At 50.3% G+C, this 20,724-nt stretch overlaps 1 protein-coding gene across 1 annotated transcript in view; it reads right to left on the reverse strand.

Moving 5' to 3' along the window:
- Window positions 1-17,731, reverse strand: part of XYLT1 (xylosyltransferase 1) — a 309,894-nt gene extending 292,163 nt beyond the window's left edge. The window contains exon 1 of the mRNA XM_060648611.3: window positions 17,059-17,731. Within this exon, the coding sequence (XP_060504594.2) occupies window positions 17,059-17,397 (339 nt within the window). The 5' untranslated portion in view covers window positions 17,398-17,731. The remainder of the gene's footprint in view (window positions 1-17,058) is intronic.
- Between the last annotated feature and the right edge of the window lie 2,993 nt (window positions 17,732-20,724).

Raw genomic sequence — 20,724 nt, forward strand, 5'->3', positions numbered from 1 at the left:
CCACCCAACCCTGGCAGGTAGTGAACACCAGGACAAGGAGAACGCTGGCGTTTACAAGACCCAGGCAGGCCCAGCCAGCCTCCTTATTCAGGAGGAAGGAGGCCAGTAGGAGAAAAAGGACACAAGGTTTGCTCTGCCTCGATGTGGGCAGGTTCCGAGACAACATCGCACCCACTGGCCCAGGTAACTTCGAACTGCACGGGCTCCCCTTGTTCCTCACTGCTTCCTTCGTCCAACAGCCTCAACACAAGCACTGACCACCCACTTAGGAACAAGGAACCCGCAGCCTATTCACAGACTCCACAACTGCAGAGGAGGAACCAGGTTCCAGGAGGTTCCGGGAGGAACCAGACCAACACTCTGTGCTTCAGAGTCCTGAGGGAATCTCAGTGCAATGCCTGTATACTTGCATGCTGTTTCATGAATTGCTGTTTTTATTTTCATTTATGGCCCTTTCCTACTTTCTGTTTATTCTCCATGATTAAAAAAATAAACTAAAATAAAAAGTGGACTCGTGTGCTAATCATTTTAATCTTTCACATTTCACGTCAAAAACTAAAGTGCCTTTGAAATAGGCTATAAATTTTCCTCTGGGCCCAGGGCTAGCCTCATCCCATGGGTTTTGAAATGAGGTGTTCTTATTTGCATTAATCACCCCATGATCAAAAATTCCAGGTTGGTTTCTTCTCTGATTTGACAGTTATTCTTTGTTTGAATTTCTAAGTGACTGCCTCTGAGAGGCTAGTTTTAAATGTATCTTATTAGGGGTGCCTGGGTGGCTCACTCTGTTGAGCATCCGACTTCAGCTCAGGTCATGATCTCGCGGTCCGTGAGTTCGAGCCCCACGTCGGGCTCTGTGCTGACAGCTCGAAGCCCGGAGCCTGCTTCACATTCTGTATCTCCCTCTCTCTCTACCCCTCCCCTGCTCGCACTCTGTCTCTCAAAAATGAATAAATGTTAAAAAAAATTTTTTTAATAAAATAAATGTATCTTATTGTTTTATGAGTGTGGCCTGACAGATTTCTACTTTTGAAATCTACTAGATTTCTCGAGACAAATGAATTTCAAATTTTAATTACAGTATCTTAACACATCTAGACAATAGCCTTTAAAAAGAAAAGGCTGGGGTGCCTGGGTGGCTCAGTAGGTTAAGCGTTCAACTCTTGATTTCAGCTCACGTCATGATCTCACGGTTAGTGAGATCGAGCCGCACATCGGGCTCTGTGCGGACAGTGTGGAGCCTGCATGGGATTCTCTCTCTCTCCATCTTTCTCTGCCCCTCCCCTGTTCTCTCTCTCATAATAAATAAATAAAAACTTAAAAATAAATAAAAAGAAAAGGCCATCCCCTAGAATAAACATAGCTTCAGACAGACAGACACACACACACACACACACACACACACACACACACACACACCTTTATAAAAGAGGTAAACAAACCATTAACTTGGTGGGGGGCCCAGAACTATACTTAAGGATTAAGGGTGTCTGATCTAGGAATCCCACACTCAGGAATCACACCCACAATGGCACTGATGTTGTGTAGCCCCATTTTATTTTATTTTATTTTATTTTATTTTATTTTATTTTATTTTAATTTTTTTAAATGACAAGCTAACTTAATTTTTTTTAATGTTTATTTATTTTCGACAGAGAGAGAAAGAGCATGAGCGGGGGAGGGTCAGAGAGAGGGAGACACAGCATCTGAAGCAGCCTCCAGGCTCCGAGCTGTCAGCACAGAGCCCGACGCGGGGCTCGAACTCACAGACCGAGAGATCATGACCTGAGCCAAAGTCGGACACTCAACCAACTGAGCCACCCAGGTGCCCCTGTAGCCTCATTTTAAAGACTAAAACTGAGGCTGCCAGAGACGGAGTCAGGTATACCAGTAAATGATAGCTGAGACCATCTGTCAATTCCACTAACCCCTTCACCACTGAATCCAACTTTCTTCTCAAAGGAGTACTAACACAGCAGCAGGTGTCTGGCGAGCTTCCTAAAGTGGGTTCATTGTACGAGGGCACAGCCAGCAGCCAGGCTCCTATAGGCGAGCAGGACTTTACGCCTGGGAAAAGTGGGCTGGCTAGAAAAGGAAGCTGACGCAGCTCTTTCGACAAGCCCCAGAAAGAATATTAAGTCATTTTTCAGGCAGTGCCGAGGAACCCTGAGAGATGGGTGGATCCCGGGGAATCCTGACGTTGTCCTCCCCACCCTGGGAGTGTCTCTGCCAGAAAAAGTGGGGCGTCATGCGGAAGAGGGCGAGCGGGCAGGAACAGACACAGGACCCACGCCTGCTCCACGACACTGACAAGGCAGCTCCTCGGGGGTGGGGGTGAGGGGTCTTAGCTCCAAGGCTGAGGCCACGCACAACGTAGGCAGTCCCCGAAGGCACATTTCAGCACAGTGTTTCAATGAGAAATGACACAAGCTACCCTGGGCTTGAGATCTGATTGGGGACATCGAGCCGTATTCCTCTGCTTCCCAGCAAGGAAAGCAGAGCAACAAGAGATAAACAGAAGTCAATCAGAGCAGAAAGTGACATCGGAAAAACTTGCCTAATTCTGCCAGACCTGTTTTGCCGCATAAAGATAAGAGTCATTTGGACGACGCGGCTTCAGCAGAAGAAATTAAATGGTGGCACCATTCCCAAAAACGGCTAAAGCAGTTAATGTCAGGCATGTTCCCAACATCCTTGAAGGTACTGAGCTGGAAGGATGGCAGTCCATTAAAGAATGGTGGTTCTACGGACCCTCCATTTTGCAAGCCTAATTACTCTGCTGGAAAGTAAGCCTTGTTCTGGAGTCTCAACACACAGAAGTTATCACTGAGCAGGAAAACCAAGACTCTCGAATTAAAATACACTTGTGAAAAGCAAGCCATGAAAAACAAAAGCGATGCTTAAACCAACTCCTCTCCTAGGTATATACCTAACATAAATGTTTACATAACATATATATATATATACATACATATATACATATATATATATACATACATATATATGTATATATGTATGTATATATATATACATATATATGTATATATGTATGTATATATATATACATATATATATGTATATATGTATGTGTATATATATATATATATATATATATTTTTTTTTTTTTTTTTTTTTTTTTGGAAAACACCTGCATGAAAATGCTCACAGCAGCACTCTGCCCGAAACTGGGAACTTCCCAAAGGCCCATACACAGAATGGATATGTAAACTGTGTTATAGTCCACAATGACATGCCATACAACAACGTGAACGAGCAGTTACAAGTACAGGAAACGGGTCAGCAAAAGGTTTTGTAGACGGCCAGACAGTAAAGACCTTGGGCTTTGTGGGCCATGTGGTCTGGGTCCAGACTACTCAACTCTGCCATCACAGGGCAAATCCGCCACAGCCAGGATGTAAATGAATTGGATGTGGCTGTGTTCCAATAAAGCTTTATGTATGCACCCTGAAATTTAGATTTCACATACTTTTCACATGTCCCAAGATGTTATTCTATTTTTGATTTTTTTTTTCCCCCAACCACTCACAAACGTGAAATGCATTCTTAGCCCACAGGCTGTGTGAAAAAACAGACAACCCGGACCTGGCTCGGGGGGCTGCAGTCTGCCATGTTCTGAGAGAATCTCACACACTCTCATCTCACATAATGCTAAGCAAAACAAACCAGGCACAGAATTGAACAGACAGCATGATTCTGTTTCTACAAAGATGCAGGAGTAACCTACGGGGTCAGATCACGATCAAGGTTTCCCCCTGGAGACGCAGGTACTGGAAGCAGGAAGGAAAAGGATTTCTTCGAGGGGCGCGGAAGGGCGGTGAGCTGTCACGCTCTCTGCTCTGGATCCGGGTCCCGATTACTCGAGCATGGCCACTGGTGGAGCTGGTTTATGATTTGTGTCTTTTCACTAGGTGTGTTCTATTTCAAGAGAAACTTAGCAAAGTTGTTAAAATCAAGGCAAGCCCATTTGATCCGCTTCGAAAACAGAAGCGTAAAGAGAATCCAGCCATCCAATGAAACCAGCTACGAATCCTGTGCTAGAGTCAGGTGCCAGTCGGTGCTGGAGTGCTTAGTACGGGGTAGATTCGAATCCCTGTTCCTCCAGCTGTTATCCTACTTCCTTCCAGGGTGAGGTGCGCTTCCTGATTTAAGGGAAGGTGCTACCATCAGATTCCAGGCAGGCTGCTTCCCCTGGTGTTTGTAGGGAAGGATGGTGTTCGCCGAATGTCTGTTCCTCCTCGCATGGCAATCTGCCATCACCCGCGTTACCAGAGACAGCACCTGGCAAAACGTGTGGCCTTCGGCCCCGCACCGAAACCTGTGCTGGACCCACACAAAGGAGAAAGGCCAAGCCTGGCTTCCGTGTGACTGAGAGAATATGCAGTTAATTATTTTTTCTCGCAGCCAGAAGCCGAGTCTCCCTGAAACCCATGCTTGTAATGATTGCTGTAATTATTATTTTAATACAAATCAGCAACTTATCAAAATATTACCCCCAGATGCTGCCTCTCTGCTCTGAGTCGATAGGCAGAGGGTACAGGCCGTCCCCCCTGCCCTGTTCTGTGTGCCAGGATGACGGGAGCTTTGGTGACAGTACTTCCTACCACGGCCAGACGCCAACCTCCCCAGTGCCCAGGTCCAAGTCGTTTCCATGCCTGTCCTTGCTTTAGAGGGGCATGTTCTGCACTTTCCCTCACAGTCTGACGCTGGGTGACCCACTCGCTGCTGGGCCTTGGTATTTCTATCCATGCAATGGGCAAACAAACAGTGCCAACCCTCCCGCAGAGCTGTTCTGAAGAATTCCTAACCAGAGCTGCTCTGTTAAAACACTGTGCATCACACGCATGGCATCTGATGCACAGGCTCCCTGATCACACTGCCTGGGTTCAAACGCCAAGGGTACTGCTCTGCAACTTTGGGCAATTCTTCACCCTCTCCATGCCTCAGTTTCCTCATCTGTGAATGGGGACAGCGTCATAAAGTGGTTGTAAGGATTCGGGGAGATCGCCCAGGAGATGCCGTGTAGCACGGCGTCAGGAACCCAGCGAGCATTTAATCTACCAGAGCAATGACCCTCACCGGCCTCTTCCTCCTCTTCAGCGTGATTCTGACAGCCGTACACTCAAATCCTAACTGCAGTCTTCCAGGTACTACAATTAAGCAAAGCAGACGGGCAGGTTGGAGACGGGCAAACTGGAGAGTGGGGCCCTAAGTAGGGAGGGGCAGCCCTATCTCCCTTTCCTCAAATGTATACTTCTATGGGAAGGAAGGCCAGAACTTCACATTTTTAAACAGGAACCCCAAATTCGATGTTTGCTTGAAATCCCTGATTCTTTTTTTTTTTTTTTTTTTTTAATTTTTTTTTCTTCAACGTTTTTTATTTATTTTTGGGATAGAGAGAGACAGAGCATGAACGGGGGAGGGGCAGAGAGAGAGGGAGACACAGAATCGGAAACAGGCTCCAGGCTCCGAGCCATCAGCCCAGAGCCTGACGCGGGGCTCGAACTCACGGACCGCGAGATCGTGACCTGGCTGAAGTCGGACGCTTAACCGACTGCGCCACCCAGGCGCCCCTCCCTGATTCTTAAATGTTGGCCAGTGATTTAAGATTTTTCAATGAAAAGAAGAAGAAGAAGGAGAAAGAGAATTCAGTGCTGCCTTTATTCCATCTGTGGCCCAAAGGGATTTTCTAGAAAGTGTCCACTCTTGTTGGGGGTTCATACCGCCTGCTGTCCTTCCGACAGAGGGTTTGTTTGCTCCACGTGATTTGTTTTTTTTTATTTTTTATTTTTTTTACCCTAAAAGAGAGTCAAAACAGCAGTCAGCCTCTTGACCTCAGAAGAGTGAATCCAGGCCAGGCCCAGGTGCAAACCCGGCCGTTTTCCGTGAATGCACCCCACCTCCGCATTACCTTCTCTAACCCGTTCACTGTCATCACCTCGTCTTCTAAACGAGAGAGAATCAGATGCAACAATTCAAACACTATCCCTCAATGGGGCTACAAGGGGGAAAAAAAGCAGGTAATGAGAGTATTTTACATCAGGGATGGAATCTTCTGTAACCGCCTGATGACAAGTAAATGGGGTTCTCTGTGTCTTTTACAACGGCTGCCCCTTCGGAGCTGGGGATAAAAGAGAGAGAGAAAGAGAGACAATGAATAGGCTTTTATTTCAAAGAGAACATCTGCAAAGCATGGTCCTACATTAAAAAATAAACAGAAAACAGCCACTAGTCTGGGGGAAAAGAAAAAAAGATTTCCCATTACATCTCTAATTAATAAAGCCCCATTTCACAAGGAAAGAAGAAAAACAGAAAGAGAGCAACTTTCCCACATCTCCAAAGAGAAGATGCTTAATGAGGGAACCACTGTGTTACTTGACCCATCTAATCTGGTTTTAATATTATCCTTAAATAATGTACACATTAGCTCTCCGTGACCAAAAACATTTGTTTATTTTATTAACATGAGCCTGGTTGAGTGCTGAGACTTTGTGAAACTATCATGCCGTCCTTGGGCTCTCTTTTCATTGCTTGTCTCCTTGCTCATTATGAACTGATTAGCTGTCTCTGCTGCCCTTCTGAATTGCTACTCAGGCTGTGCTGGGTTTCTGCTACCCTGGTTCTGGACAGGAGAGTCTTGATTCGGGGTTAAGTTAACGGAGTCATTACAGGCCCATCTGGGAACGCATTCATCATGGTTAAGTCCATGTGTGACAACACATGGGGGGCTGACATACACAGTCAACGCGAGGCCAGCGTGCAGCGTGAATCTAAGAGCTGCAGATGAAGAACCCAGACCCAAGTCCCCAAGACGGGCCGGAGGAGCCCCATTCCTGCAGGAGCGACACAGGCAGCAAATGAGAACATCAGGGAGATTCCGCTCAGACCCAGTGCACAGTTCCTAATGTGTGACTTAAATCCCCTCCACTCAAACGTCAGAACAAAATGGCACTGCTGTTTACCAAAGGAACAAAGTGTCTTCACGCAGGTTAACCTGACATTTACCAAAGTTTGGTCATTCGGGCACTTCCTTGTCATTAACCACCAAAACGGATGCCATCATTAGGATACAATTAAGGCTTGGTGCTCTCGCTTACGCATTTTCATCGTGGTAACCAACCTTTTGTACTTAAACGCTGCTTTACTCACATGCTAAGCAGTAAGAGCCCTGAAGCTGTCATTTTGATTGAACGGTTATATTTGTATGTTTTCCCTAATACACGTTTAAAGAAACAAACAGCATTACAAGTTTTAAAAACATTCACCCAAGCAGCAGGGGCGGTGTGCATGGGGGCTGTGGTGGATGGTCTGATGTGTGGGTTACTCGGGTGTGTTCAGTTTGTGAAAACCCACTGAGGTGTGCATTTAGAATAATGTGCACTTTTGTTTATGCAGTACATTTCAGTTAAAAAAAAAACACTTAGAAGAATATACCTCAAATTTCAGAACTGAATAAATTTTGCAGAGATATGGACAGAAACTCTATTAAAAGCTGCTTTAAGGGGCAGGGGGGTGGCTCAGTCAGTGAAGCATCCCACTCCTGATTTGGGCTCAGGTCATGATCCCACATAGGGCTCTCCACTGACCCTACATAGCCTGCTTGGGATTCTGTCTCTCTGTCTCTCTCAAAATAAACAAATAAACTTAAAACAAATATTAAAAAAAAGAAAAAGCTGCTTTAATCACTGGCAGATCAGAACTGGGGTGCAAACCACACTTGGGATTCCTGGGACCAGTCTGGAGCTACTCTGGCAAAAGGTGTCCATCAACCAAAACTAAATAAAATTAATCCACCTCACCCTCCAAAAATCCTCACCGGCTGCCTCCTGTTTTCTCTCAGTTCCCCAACTGCTTCCATTGGTACGCCTGTAACAATTTGATTTTTTTTTTATTTAAAAAAATTGGTAATTTTTTTTTTTTTTTGAGAGAGAAAGAGACAGGGCGCAAGCAGGGAAGAGGCAGAGAGAGAAGCAGACACAGAATCTGAAGCAGGCTTCAGGCTGCTGTCGGCACAGAGCCCGACACGGGGCCCTGAACTCGGGAACTGTGAGATCATGACAAAAGTCATGATCAGAACAGATCAGAGCCAAAGTCGGACGCTTAATCAACTGAGCCACCCAGGTGTCCCTGTAACAATTTGATTTTTAAATTTTTTCTGGTTTCTGTTTATCTAGGGGTCACCCTACCCCACGACCATCAAGTCCATGAAGGGTGGAGGCCCGTCTGTCTTCCCCACGTGCTCTGCACAGTGCCCCGCACACGGCAGCTCAAGTGACCTGGTGAATTAACGTGCACACTGATGGGTGGGTGGGAAGTCTCTAGTGATTTCCCTCATTCACTGGTTCCTGGTTCCCTAGGGATTACCAAGCACATTCTCATCTATTCATCGAATTAGGTCCTCTCGACCCAGGGTGGGCAGTGGGCTTAATCATCTGACAGAAGAGCCAAAAAGGCACACAAAAAAAGACAGAAGTAACAGTTGGTCCCTGACAGTGCTGGAATCCAAGCCAAGGTGCTCCAGTAGAACGTTCCACTCTTCCACCTGCCGTGCCCAGCTCTCAGGAAACCCTCAACACCCCGATACATGCTATTGTGGGGCGAGGCTGTGCGGGGAAGGCAGGCCATTCAAAACGCACGTTCTCCGCATGCTGGTTTACCAGACTTGTAGAATGTTGAGGACTGCTGCCTTCACAATGGCCTAATCCTTGTAAGAATTTGCATCTTCTGAGTATTCACCCACTGCAAGAAAGGGAAGAGAACTTCCATCATGCCCAAGGCAAGCAAAAGCAGTCAGGTAAGTAAGTGCTGTGAATAAACCGCATGGGGATAATTGACAGGTGACCACAGGCACTTATTTTTAACAGGGACATCTTCCAGAGAGAGGTTGCAAATTCAGCAGCCTAAAGGGGCCAGTCAGATACAAGAGGGGAAAGGAAAGATCTTGGGGCGGGGGGGGGAGTGGTCTCAGGAATCTGGAGGGTCTCAGAAACAGTCCCTCCACAGCCCGGCCAGTTGAAAAACAAGCAAGAATGTGGGCCCCGCACTGCCAGATCTTGTGACTTTTTAAAGTAATTCCAATAATCCGTATCGTTTTATAGCATATCTTAATCCTCAAACTTCAGTGCCTTTTTATTTTAATATACTGTGTGGCCAAACAAAACCTACCCAAAGGGTACGAATCAGGAATGAAAACGGGAGCACTGATCACGGGCCAGAGTTGTGCCTCATCACCAGGCCCTCCCAGGTAGGTGCCTTCATGGTTCGTGCATTGCACATGAGGAAATTGGGCCCCTGAGAGCTGAAGTAACACATCTGAGTCCCACAGATATGAATGGCGGAGTTCAGATGCTATGAACTCCAAATGTCAGAGCACTCCCTCTGGCCCGCAAACATCACAGGACACGCCTCCCAGGCCCCACAGCCTCTGACCACCTGCTCCCCTTGCAACCTTCAGGCAGCTCACTGCTAATCTCCAGGCTCCTTATTAAGCAATATGAAGAGCTTGAGCCCCATGAGTGGAGCAGTCCAGACCTCATGCTAGGCAGTTTGGGGCATTGGTGGGAGACTTGAGGGCTTCCAGGCCCCTGAATCACACCATTCCTGACCCCCAACCTGTCCAGACGAAACCTTCTTCTTGTGTGCAAGAGGCCACTCTGGGGAAGTGAAACCAGCAGTGAATTAGGCTAGGATTCGAAAGGAACCTCTCTGTTGATAGCCTGAGTATCGGCAATGGCGCTACCCTTCACCTGATGGAAGCTCACTGCAGTGATCCTCCCAAGGGCAGGGAGTACATCTGTCCTGTTCATAAAGGTCGTGGCAGCACTGGGCAGAGTGCCTGCCATGCTCTCACCGTTGGAGTGGAGGATGGATGGATGGATGGATAGATGGAGGACAGACAGATGGATGCATAAATGCATAGATGGATGGATGGATGGATGGATGGATGGATAGATGGATGGATGTATAAATGCATGGATGGATGGATGGATGGATGGATGGATGGATGAATGCATGCACAGATGGATGTAAGCACAAGTGCACTTGTGAATCAACAGATGTGAGAGGAGAGAGGGAGGGACAAGGGACTTACTCAACTGGGGACAGAGATTAAGAACACAGTATGTGAAGTCACCACCAACCTTCAATTCCTATAACTGGCCACTTCTTAGCTGTTCAACTTCCATCCAACTTCTTGCCTTAGTTGTTATTATTTGTAATCAGTAAAACAGAGGAGACTGAGCTGTGGCACCTTGTAGGAATTCATGAGATCACGTCTTCCTCGTACTTGTACAGGGTCTGGTGTAAGGTAAACTTTCAACGAAGAGAGATCCTGCTCACCTTCCTCACTGTTATGATCACAGTTACAGTGGCCACGCCCCTTGGGGAAAGGACCCCTGCATCAACCTCTCCACCCCATCAGCTTGACTCCTTTGGGCTTAACCAGTGTTTCTCCTGGCCAAGGATTACAGCAAAGGATTCCCTGGGAGGAGAAACGCTCGTCATTAGAATCCACAGACACATTAGCCTGGATTAGATACCCAGATAAGCCAGCAGTCATCTGGCTGCGACAAACCGGGCCAGAGACAGAACAAACCCGTTTCACTGCCCAAAGAGGGCCCAGAAAGGGGAGATCTTCCTCCCAAAGAGACTTTGGAAATGCCCTTAGTTGCCCTCCTTCCCCACCTGGCTGGCTGTCTGGGCTCATAGGCCCTGATGCTAATAATACCAGTCTCCCTGCTCACTCCAGTGTCGAGCGGGTCAAGGTGACACCCATCCACCCTCCCTATCTCCCTCTTCTCAACATCTCTGGCTTCCAGTAGGGGGAGGAGGCAACATTAACCACAAGTATCAGAGGGGCACAACCTGATGACTATCTGCGGGCAAACGGGTAGTTTCTGTTGTTGGCGGAAGGAAGTGCCATGAGACAATCGACCTGCATGTTCTTAGAGATACCTCCTTGCCTCACCCAGGCTCTTGGGGGCAAGTCATGGGCTCCTCTGGAAAGAACCACAGAGCAGTTTAACTGGGCGGGGGCAGAAGCAGGAAGCCCGTTGATGATGAATGAAGGGCTATTTCCACTGGGCAAGGAACCCTGTGTTGCACCCTCCTTCCTTCCTTTCCTGGCTAGAGAGAGCGGAGTTCAAAACTCCTTCCTCTGGGCCAACTTAGCAGTTCAAGTTCAACCCTTGTATGGACGCTGCATGTTTCACTCTAGGGTGTTAACCTACCATTCTAGGACCATAAAAATCCGTGCTTGGGGCTGGGCATTGTGACGGAATCAACCACCTCTGTGCCTCCTTGAAGCATTGTGATTCTAAGGTTGGGGACCTTCTCAACATGCTTAGAAGAGGGAGGGTGTGGAACAGAGGAGTTAAGAGCCCAGAATGCCTGGGTTTAAATCCTGCCTCTGCCATTTTTAACTGTGAACCTTGGAAAAGTCTCTGAAACTCCCTGTGCCTCAGTTTCCTCTGCAGCGTGAGGTTGAAATGAGTTAATGTTTGTAAAACACCCAGAACAGGGCCTAGTTCCATTAAGCACCATGACTGTTGTCACAACTGTCACAACTGTAACACAATTCGCTGAAGGAATAAATGAGTTAATACAGAAGAAGCGCTTAAAACAGTGCCTGGTACCTTATAACTGCTTTCTGGAGAGTCATTATCATTATTATTCCTATTCCCTATTTGTGTCATTGTTTAGGGGTCTGATTCAATGCAAGCTGCAGCCCTCCTCCTCCTCTAGGGTCGGCACATTTTTTGGAAACCTGCGGTGAGAAGTGAGAAAAGTGGTCTCAAGATTTTTAAGAACAGTTTGGCCGCACGAAGAGTTTCTCAAAGAACCGCACACACAAGGTGCTCAGAAACCTGTAGGTCCATCAGAAGAAGGCGGACTCGGGTTTGGATCCCAGGTCTGGGACTCCCCAGCACAGGGCTCTTAGTGAGAAGGTGCTTCACCTCTCTGAGCCGGTTTCCTCATCTGTGAAATGGGAACAGAAACAGTCCTATCCCACAGAGCTGGGAAGACTGGCTTAGACAGTACGGTAATATTTGCAAAGAATTTTGTGTAAATTGAATCATGCCTCCTTCCATCGTGTTTTTTTTTTGTTTTTTTGCATGTGTGTGTGAGCATTTAATAACATAATTTATGCAAACCATCTCCAGGATGCTTGGCATACAGCTGGCACTCAATAAATATTAGTGCTCCTCCCTGTAGCACATTCTATCCTTCTCCAAGTCTGGCCCACACAGCAGTGTTGGACGCACTCTACTGCCTTGGATTTCATTCAAACCCCACTTTCCATGGGAAAATGAATAATTGCGAAAAATTGCTTATTTTCAAACATACTAAGACTTTCTTTTTAAGAACAACAGCTCACATTTGAGCATTTTCGTGTGCCAGGCCCCAATCAGTTCACATGTATGAATACACTTCATCCTCACATGACCCTATGAGGCAGCCCAGCTTTTCAGAGGAGCAGAGCAGAATGATTTGCTCAAGGTCATGGAGATGGCCAAGAGCAGAGCCAGATTTGAACCCAGGTGTCTCAGACCCAAGGACACTTCACAGAGGTCTCTTTCATGTGTGCTATGACTTTTTGTCCTGCTCCCATGCCTTTTCCTTTGAACTTGGAGTTTGTTGGGATTGAGGTTATGTTTTATTTTTCATTTTCTCCAAAGTATCTTCTTGGTTCTGAAAGATGGGGACCAGAGTCAACAGAAATGGGGAAATGCAAAGGGAAAAAGAAAAAGAAGGGAGCGTTCTCCTAAGTGACAAGTCTTAGGGCAGGATTAACCAAAAGACAGAGAGGAGGTCAGCCCTTACACAGTGCACCTTGTGCCTGCCGTCCGATTATATTGGCAATGTGCACCTTTCGTCTTTCTGCAGGCAGATTTATGGCCCCACTGACCATAAATAGCTCTGGGTGAGAGGGCAGCCCCTGACTACAGAGATATACTTAAGAATATTTTGTTTTCTGGGAAACACACACACACACACACACACACACAGGATGTCAGGTGTCTGCTATAACTCAAACACCATATTTCCTTTCCTATAAAGACCATGGATCAAAGTTGGATGATTCCCCAGGAAACACGGACTTACACCTTGGCTTCTTACTTGCAGACGAGCAAGTATCTTGTCATGCAAACTTTCAGAAGATTAAAAAAAAAAAAGAACTAGGGACGCCCGGAGTGGCTCAGTCAGTTAAGCTTTGGCTCAGGTCATGATCTCACGGTTTGCGCGTTTGAGCCCCATGTTAGGCTTTGTGCTAACAGCACAGAGCTTGGAGCCTGCTTTAGATTCTGTGTCTCCCTCTTTCTCTGACTCCTCCCCCACTCATGCTCTCTCTCTTTCTTTCTTTCTCAAAAAAAAAAAAAACTAATAAACTAATAAACTAGAGAGAATATCTAAAGTGTGAGGAGACTGGAAGGAAAGCAAACGTATATACACAATTACATACATACACCTACATGTCTAATAATTTCTGCTTTTATTTATCTACTCTATTTAATATTTTCCAGTATATGATTAAGCAGATGGCAACATTTGCAGTAAGATAAATATTGTTCAATGATGCGTATTTCTGTATACAAAGTGTAATGTATTGCTCAAGCAAAATAAAACCCCATTGAGAGTGTGAAAAAAAAAAAAAAGAAACCAAACCATCAATAAAACATCCTCTGTTCTCTCTGGTCTCGAAACATTTGGATAAAAACAGAAGCCACACCTCTCAGGCTGTTAAAAGCAGAGGTGATCTGGATACTGCAAACCAATTTTTCAAAGTCATTGCCAAGGTCCGAAAAAGTCCTGAGTTATCTGAGCAATGTGGAATATGAGGAATTTCTGCCGAAAAATCAACATTTCAAAGGGGTCAGTCGACACAGAAACACCATCCTAAGCACGCATGTGTGTGAGGGCAATTAAAAATTCGGTTCCTTAAATGAAACTTACTGAGTAGCAGTGTATCTAAGGGCACAAGCAATAAATGTGGGGACCTCCAGAGGCCTCGCTGGAGGCCAAGGGCAAGAAAAGAAACTCTCCTGACATTGACGCACACAGCTCTCTTTCCCTTCTCCCCAGTCTATTCAGAAACTGGAGTGTGAGCTTTCTGACACTCTCCCCAGTGTTTTTCCTCCCTCGATAAGTGAGCCCATCTGTTTCATAAATTCTGAGGCGACAGACAAATCCATAGCTTACTGGAGACCCAGGAAAGGAATCGGCGTCTCGGCCACAACTCTGCAGCAAGCCACCTGATAATGCTAATATTTAAGAGCTTTGGAAGAGGCTGAGGGGGACACGGGAGCTTGGAAATCTTTTCTAGATATGCTCATCTTGTGGCCATCCTCATGCTGTGTCTGACTCTGTCTGCTGGAAAAACAGCGTGTTTCTTCTTGGCTTCTTAAGATGCACCAAAAATATAATCATGTCCTTCCACTGGGGCGCAGCTCCCCAGACACAGAAGGTGCGAGTGCGGAAGCTCCGGGGCCATGGGCACAAGGAAGCAGCAAGGTCTTGTTTCAGAAAACGCTCTAGAGGCAATGCTTGCCTGACACTCTTTGGGACACACCCACCAGCGCCACCAAGGGGGGGGGGGGGGCGGAGGGACAGACTCCCTCTGCCTTCGAGAACCCCCCCTGCCCAGCCCGCCCGAGCCCCACCCTCCACAGAGTGCAGAGATGAAGCATCATGTCCCAAGCATGCGTCTCACCAGCTCTTTAAGTGAGCCACCTGGAAAATCACAGGGAATTTTTTTTTTCATGTCCCACTCCTGAATCCACCCCCCAAAGCATCCCGCCAGCAGCCCTGGCAGGGTCTGCAGAGAAACCACATGTTGCAAGGGCCTTAGGGGCTCTGGAAAAGGTTTGGTCCTCTCCTAGACTGTAACCCAAGCTCAGGCGACATCGGACTTTGGGAACAGCCTGCCCTCTTCTGGTCTCCTTGAGCCCCATGGAAGGGCAGGGGCTGGGTGGGCACAGCCAGGGGAGGGCCGACCCCTGGCTCCATCCAGCGTGTCTGCGCTGTGATTTCAGGAGCTAGCAGGGTGAGGGGGGTAGACGTGGGGCAGGGGAAAGAGACGAGACAGACAAGCCGAGAAAGTAAAATACAAATCCAGGAGAGGTAACAGTTAACCACGGCAGGTAGACACCCAGAGAGAAGAGAGGAGGACATTAAACACACACACACACACACACACACACACACGGAGTGTGGACAGAGTACTCAAAATGTCAAGGACCCAGGAAGAAATCAGCCATCCAGGCCTCCTTCCTTCTCTCCACTTTTTTCAACATGTGGTCTCTGCACCCAAAGATACCTCTTGGTGCCTGTGTGAACCCCAGATGCAAAGGCTATAGGAAGCCCCATGCCCCCATGTTCATCCTAGACGTTCCCATTCCGGGCCAATGGTGCACATCCCGAGCCCTCTTCCACCCCACTCTCCGGGAGGGCTCCAAATCCACAAAGAACCTCTCACTGAGTTTCTGCCCAAACATATCCCAAGTCACCCCAGGAGTTTCAAAGACAGCATCTGGGAATACTCTTCTCTGTAAATAAACGGCCACAGGACATTGGGAATGTTCTGGTTCTCCATCGGGAATCTCACTCCAGTCTCCCCCCACCTCTACAAATGAGGGAAAGACATCTACCTGCTACCCACGCAGACAAGATAGCGAAATGCCGTCACATCACGTCCTGGGGTTGCTCTGCCCACAGGCACAAAAAGCCGCGCTCTGGCAAAGAGGGTCGCCGCCGATTCCAAAGAAGTTTAACAGATCAAAAAGCATCACGCTGTGCCTGAAGACAATCTTCAGTGAGGGCTCCCAGAGCGACGAACGACACAGATATGTATTCAGTCAGTGGCTAAGAATCCTAAAACTAACCCCTGGCATCTGATGTCCCCCAAGGACTAGGAGAATCCCTGTAGGCAGATGGCATGAGGAAGATACAGACAGACACCCTGCACGTTGTTATTCCTTAAGACAGTCACTCACACCCACAGGACAGTGACAGCCTGGCCCAGAGCTGGGGACTCTGACCTCCTGTCCTGTGTGTCCTAGCTCCGTGGGCTCTCAGCAAGACAGCCCAGAGAAGGTGTGAAAGACATCCCTGGAGAAAGGGGGCGGGGGGTACAGAACAGGAAGACACCCAGATGGCCCCAGAAGATCTGCAGAAAAAAACAGTTTCAGAGCTCAGACTGTTCACACCCAAGGAAAAGCAAAGAAAACCCACGAGAGCCGAAGTCGTGATGAGGTGGTCAGACACACAGCTGTGGTGACAGCAATCGGCTACACAGGAGACACGGGGAACAGAACCCCATCACTGGAGAGCAGGCTGAGGAAAGTCAGAGAGGGCACCGGGGAGAGGACAAGGTTAGAGACGGAGAAGGTAGAGACACGAGTCTCAGACAGCCAGAGATGGCAGACGGGAGCCCGAGAAGTAAGACCAGGCGCCCAAGGCTGAATCCTGATTCCGGGAGTCGGCTGGGGCTGTGGGATACCGATCCCAGACCCCAGCTGAGGCCAGGACAAGACCAGGAGACCCCAAGCAGGGACCTGAGTTCTCTGCACTCAGCTCAGCAAAAACCCGAAGAGATGCTGTGAGCACCGCCCATGAGCAGCGGCTGAGGAGCCCGGGCACGATCCACGCACTCAGACAGAGAGCGAGGCACCAACACCCACATGCACAGTGCAAGTCGGGGCGCCCAGCAAGAGTGACGGGGAACGGGAACCCGGCCAGGCTCCGAAAACCCCCGAAGCGCCTCCTCTGGAGACAACTTCCCCAGACCCCAAGGGGGCAGTCCTCAGACTCGGGATGGGGCAGCCCACGGCCCCCGAACCTCGGCAGGGACCCCGCCCCGGCTTCCAGAGAAAGGGACGTGGAGCCAGCAGGCTTGGGGAGTCCCAGTCTGCCGCCCTGGGTTCAAGGGCTGGCGGAGGCGTGGGGGGCGTGGGGGGCGTGGGGGGCGTGGGGTCGGGGCTGCCTCCCTCTCACACACACACCCCCCCTCCCTCCGGGACGCGAGCCGAAAGGGCATCTTACCAGCGCCCGCGCGGGCAGTGCGCCCCGGCTGGCCGGCTGCTGCGCCCGGGGTTCTCCGGGGCCGCCTCCCCGCGCCCGCGCCGGGGGCCCCCGTCCTCCTCCTCCGCCGCCGCCGCCTCGGGCTGCGGCCGGCCCGGCGGGCAGGTCCCGACGCTCCCGGCGCGGGGCCGCCTGCTCCGCGCCGCCGGCCGCTGCGCCCCCGCGGCGCTCCCCGGCCCCGGAGTCGAGGCTGCTGAAATTCCACACGACCAGCGTCTGCAGCAGCAGCACGGTGAGCGCCGCGAGCAGCGCCGAGTGCGAGCGCCGGGCCAGCCTCCGGGCGCACGGCGCCGCCACCATCTTCGGAGCGCGGCGGGCGAGCGGGGCGCGGGGACCCCGGGCGCTCCGGGCCGCCCCCGCGCTCCCCGCGGCTCCCGCGGCCGCCGGCTGCCGCTCGGGCTCGCGCTCGGGCCGCCGCCGCCGCCGCCGCCTCGGCTCGCCGCTGCTCCTCCTCCTCCGCCGCCGCCGCCGCCGCCGCCTCCACCGCCGCGGCGCGGAGTTTTCAGACGGGCAGGGACCCGGACGTCACCAGGAGGAGGGGAAGGCGGGGGGAGGCGGGGAGCGGGAGGCCGCGGAGGGGGCCGCCGGGCGCGCGCGCTCGGGGAGCGGGCGCGCAGGGCGGGCGGGGGCCTGGCCCGTGGGGCTCCCCCCCCCCCGCGCCCACACAGCCCTCGGCTGGCGGAGGGGGTGGTGGCGGGCCGGGGGCCCGGGGTCCCGGGGGGGGGGGCGTGTGGGGGGGAACGCGGGCCGGGGTGGCGAGGGGGCGGGGCCTGGGGGCGGAGCGAGGGAGGAAAGAGGAGGAGGGAAAGGAAGGGGGTGGGGGCGAGCAGAGAGGTCAGACACCCTCCACGGCAAGAGTCGCGGCGGGGTGGGGGAGAAGGGGACAGTTTCCACGACACAGGGAGGGAGGGGAGGGCAGAAGAGCAGGGGAAGCTTTGGGTGAGGGTGGGCCCGCTCAGAATCCAGGGGAGGTCAGGGAGATCTGGGGGTCCTGAGACCCTGCCTCCCACGAGGGAAGCAAGCACGAGGCCGCTGAGCGGAGCGGACTCCCCGCCCAGGAGTTTGCAGTCCAGGTGTCTTCCACGGGCACACAGACGGCTGGGCAGGTGGAGACGTGAGAAACGGATCAGGAGTGTCAGAGCCGCGGGAGGGTCTCACGCGGCGGATCCCTGGATCCCTGGCTTGAAGGGGCAGGGAGGAGGCTATGAATGAGTTTCTGTGAGTGGCTCCTGAGTCACACCCCACCCTCCAGAGCCAACGATGTACTTACTAAGTGCTTCACTGAGTCACTTCTCTGGTCCCTAAGGACAAACAAGCCAAGAGACTCCAAACCCAGTTGGCGAGCGAGGGCTTTGGTTGGGAAGGGAGCACCCACTGGAGCAGTGTCTCAACCTTGAAAGGCTGCAAGCTTCCAGGTCTGGCCGCTGAGCCTTCCGCCAGTCTTTCTTCCCATCCGTCCCGAAGCCTACCTTCCTGTCTGTGCGGGGTTCAGCTTCTGGGGGCACGGGTCTTGCCTTGTAAAGTGGAGTTCCTTCCCATCCCGGCTGGACTGTCCCAGTGACCTTGAGCGAGGAGGACTCCTCCCAGGGCCCGAGCTTCCCTGTCTGTCAATGAGATTTTAGACTGATGAGCCCAACGGACTCAAGTTTCATCCCCAGCCTTCTCTGACTCAGTCTTTCCACTCTTTCCCTCCCTTGTCCTCTCGCCCAGGGCTTTATACACGGCAGCCCTGAACCCATGGTGAGCAGAGAGAGGGAGTGGGTGTCCCGGACAGGCCTTAGCACTATGAGAAAACAGTAGCAGAGCAAATCCCCGGTTTGTAAATCGGGGACGCAGGGGCGAATGCTTTGCATCTTGTCTGCGGTGCTTTGAAACCTCATCCTAATTTTTAAAGAGAAGAAAGTACAGGAATAAACAGGATCCATCAGAGAGGGAGGCAGAGAGGGCAAAGACATGGTTTCATCCACTCGTCAAGAATCCGTGAACATCAGACTTGTGTCACACACGGGGCCAGGTGCAGGGATCCAAAGGTAAGGCTTAGTCTCCCCTTCAGCAAGCTTGGAGTCCAAAGGGGATCCCGATGTAGGTGTTGGTCATTAAAAAGCAGTGAGGTCAGTGTGATTTGAGAGAGATGCACAAAGTGCTATTGGTTCCTGAGGGTGGGGTGGGAGTGACCTCCTAGAAAATGCTTTCTGGACCCATATAACAAGCCAACCCACTTCCCTGAACCGAGAGTGTAAACGACCAGCTAGCCGGGATTCTAAACTGCAGATTAGACTCAGCCTTTGGAATATCTGTAGCCTGGCCAGGCCTGTGGAAAGACACAGAGGCAGACCCTTTGGGTTCAGCCCACCTAACCAGGAGCGAGATAGAAGAAGAGGCAAGCTCTTTGGCCTTCTGTCATCTATTTATCACTTGGGAGTATTTTGGTTATCATTAATAAAAATCTCTGTTCTAACTGTCTTAAAAATAGAGTGGACTGGATCATGTAACTGATTATTTTAAAGACATCAGGCATCAGGTGAGGTTTGATCCAGCAACTCAGAATGATGACCTAGAATTCCTTTTCTTTCCCATCTCTGCTCTCTGCCTTTCATGGCGTCTGTTTCATCCTGAGGCTCTCTCTTCATGTCACAACATCAGTTGCTGAGACTACTTGTATCCTTTGTTCATCTGTAGCCCAGAGGAAGGAGGGTCACTGTTTCCCAGCATTCTCCTCAAAGGTGCAGAGATGCTCTCTGATTGAACTAGTATTAGGTCACAGGTCACCCCTAACCAAGCAAGGTAGCCAGGAGCATGGAACGTGCTGATCAGCTGGGCCGAGGTCCCATACACCATCGTGGGCACTGGGGAGAAGCTAGCTTCCCTGCAACCACCCAGATGTTCTACAGGGATGATGGTCTTATGGGCAGGAGGGCAGTGGTACAGGAGAGGCAGGTACCGTCGTCTATCCCATGCGGCCACGGTGTTGCATGACTTTAGGCAGGTCACTCCCCTCCAAATAATTTGGTGTCTTCAATGCCAAATGATGGATTGGATGAGATAGATGGGCCCCAGCATCATCATGTCATGTCCCCAGAACTCTTCCTTGGTGTCGAAACGGAGCTTTCCAATCCCATCAGAGGCTGCCCTGGGGACTCTTGGCATCGGCTCCCTCCAGCCTGTCTCTGCTTCAAGGTCTCTGCTGCATTTTCCTCTAAACAGCAACGATGTTATCTGCTTCCTGCACGTGACACGTTTAACCATGGTCTTCTGGGGCCCATGCTTTGGTTCATCTCCCCTGGGGGCCACAGGCTGAAAGAGTGAGGTTAAAGATCCAGGCCTCCCAGTCCCTGGAGAGAGAGAGAGTTGTTTGTTTATCTCAACTCATAAAAAGCCATGCAAGAAAGAGGTTTAAAAGCTCTGGGCAGGTTATGGATGCCATAAACAGCTTATGTGAGGTTTTCAGGATGAAAAATCACCTGAGATAGGAGGGCAGGAAGGCGAGCTACTAGGGTCGCCGAGATTATCTTCCTGCCCCAAGACAGACAGACAGCACCTGGAGCATCTACACAGAGCTTGATGTAGAAGACGGGGCTGAAATACTCCAGCAGCAGCAGCCGTGACAACAGCAGCAAGTCTCTTTAG

Source organism: Panthera onca, chromosome E3, assembly GCF_046562875.1.
Source record: "Panthera onca isolate mPanOnc1 chromosome E3, mPanOnc1 haplotype 2, whole genome shotgun sequence".
NCBI classification, from domain to species: Eukaryota; Metazoa; Chordata; class Mammalia; order Carnivora; family Felidae; genus Panthera; species Panthera onca.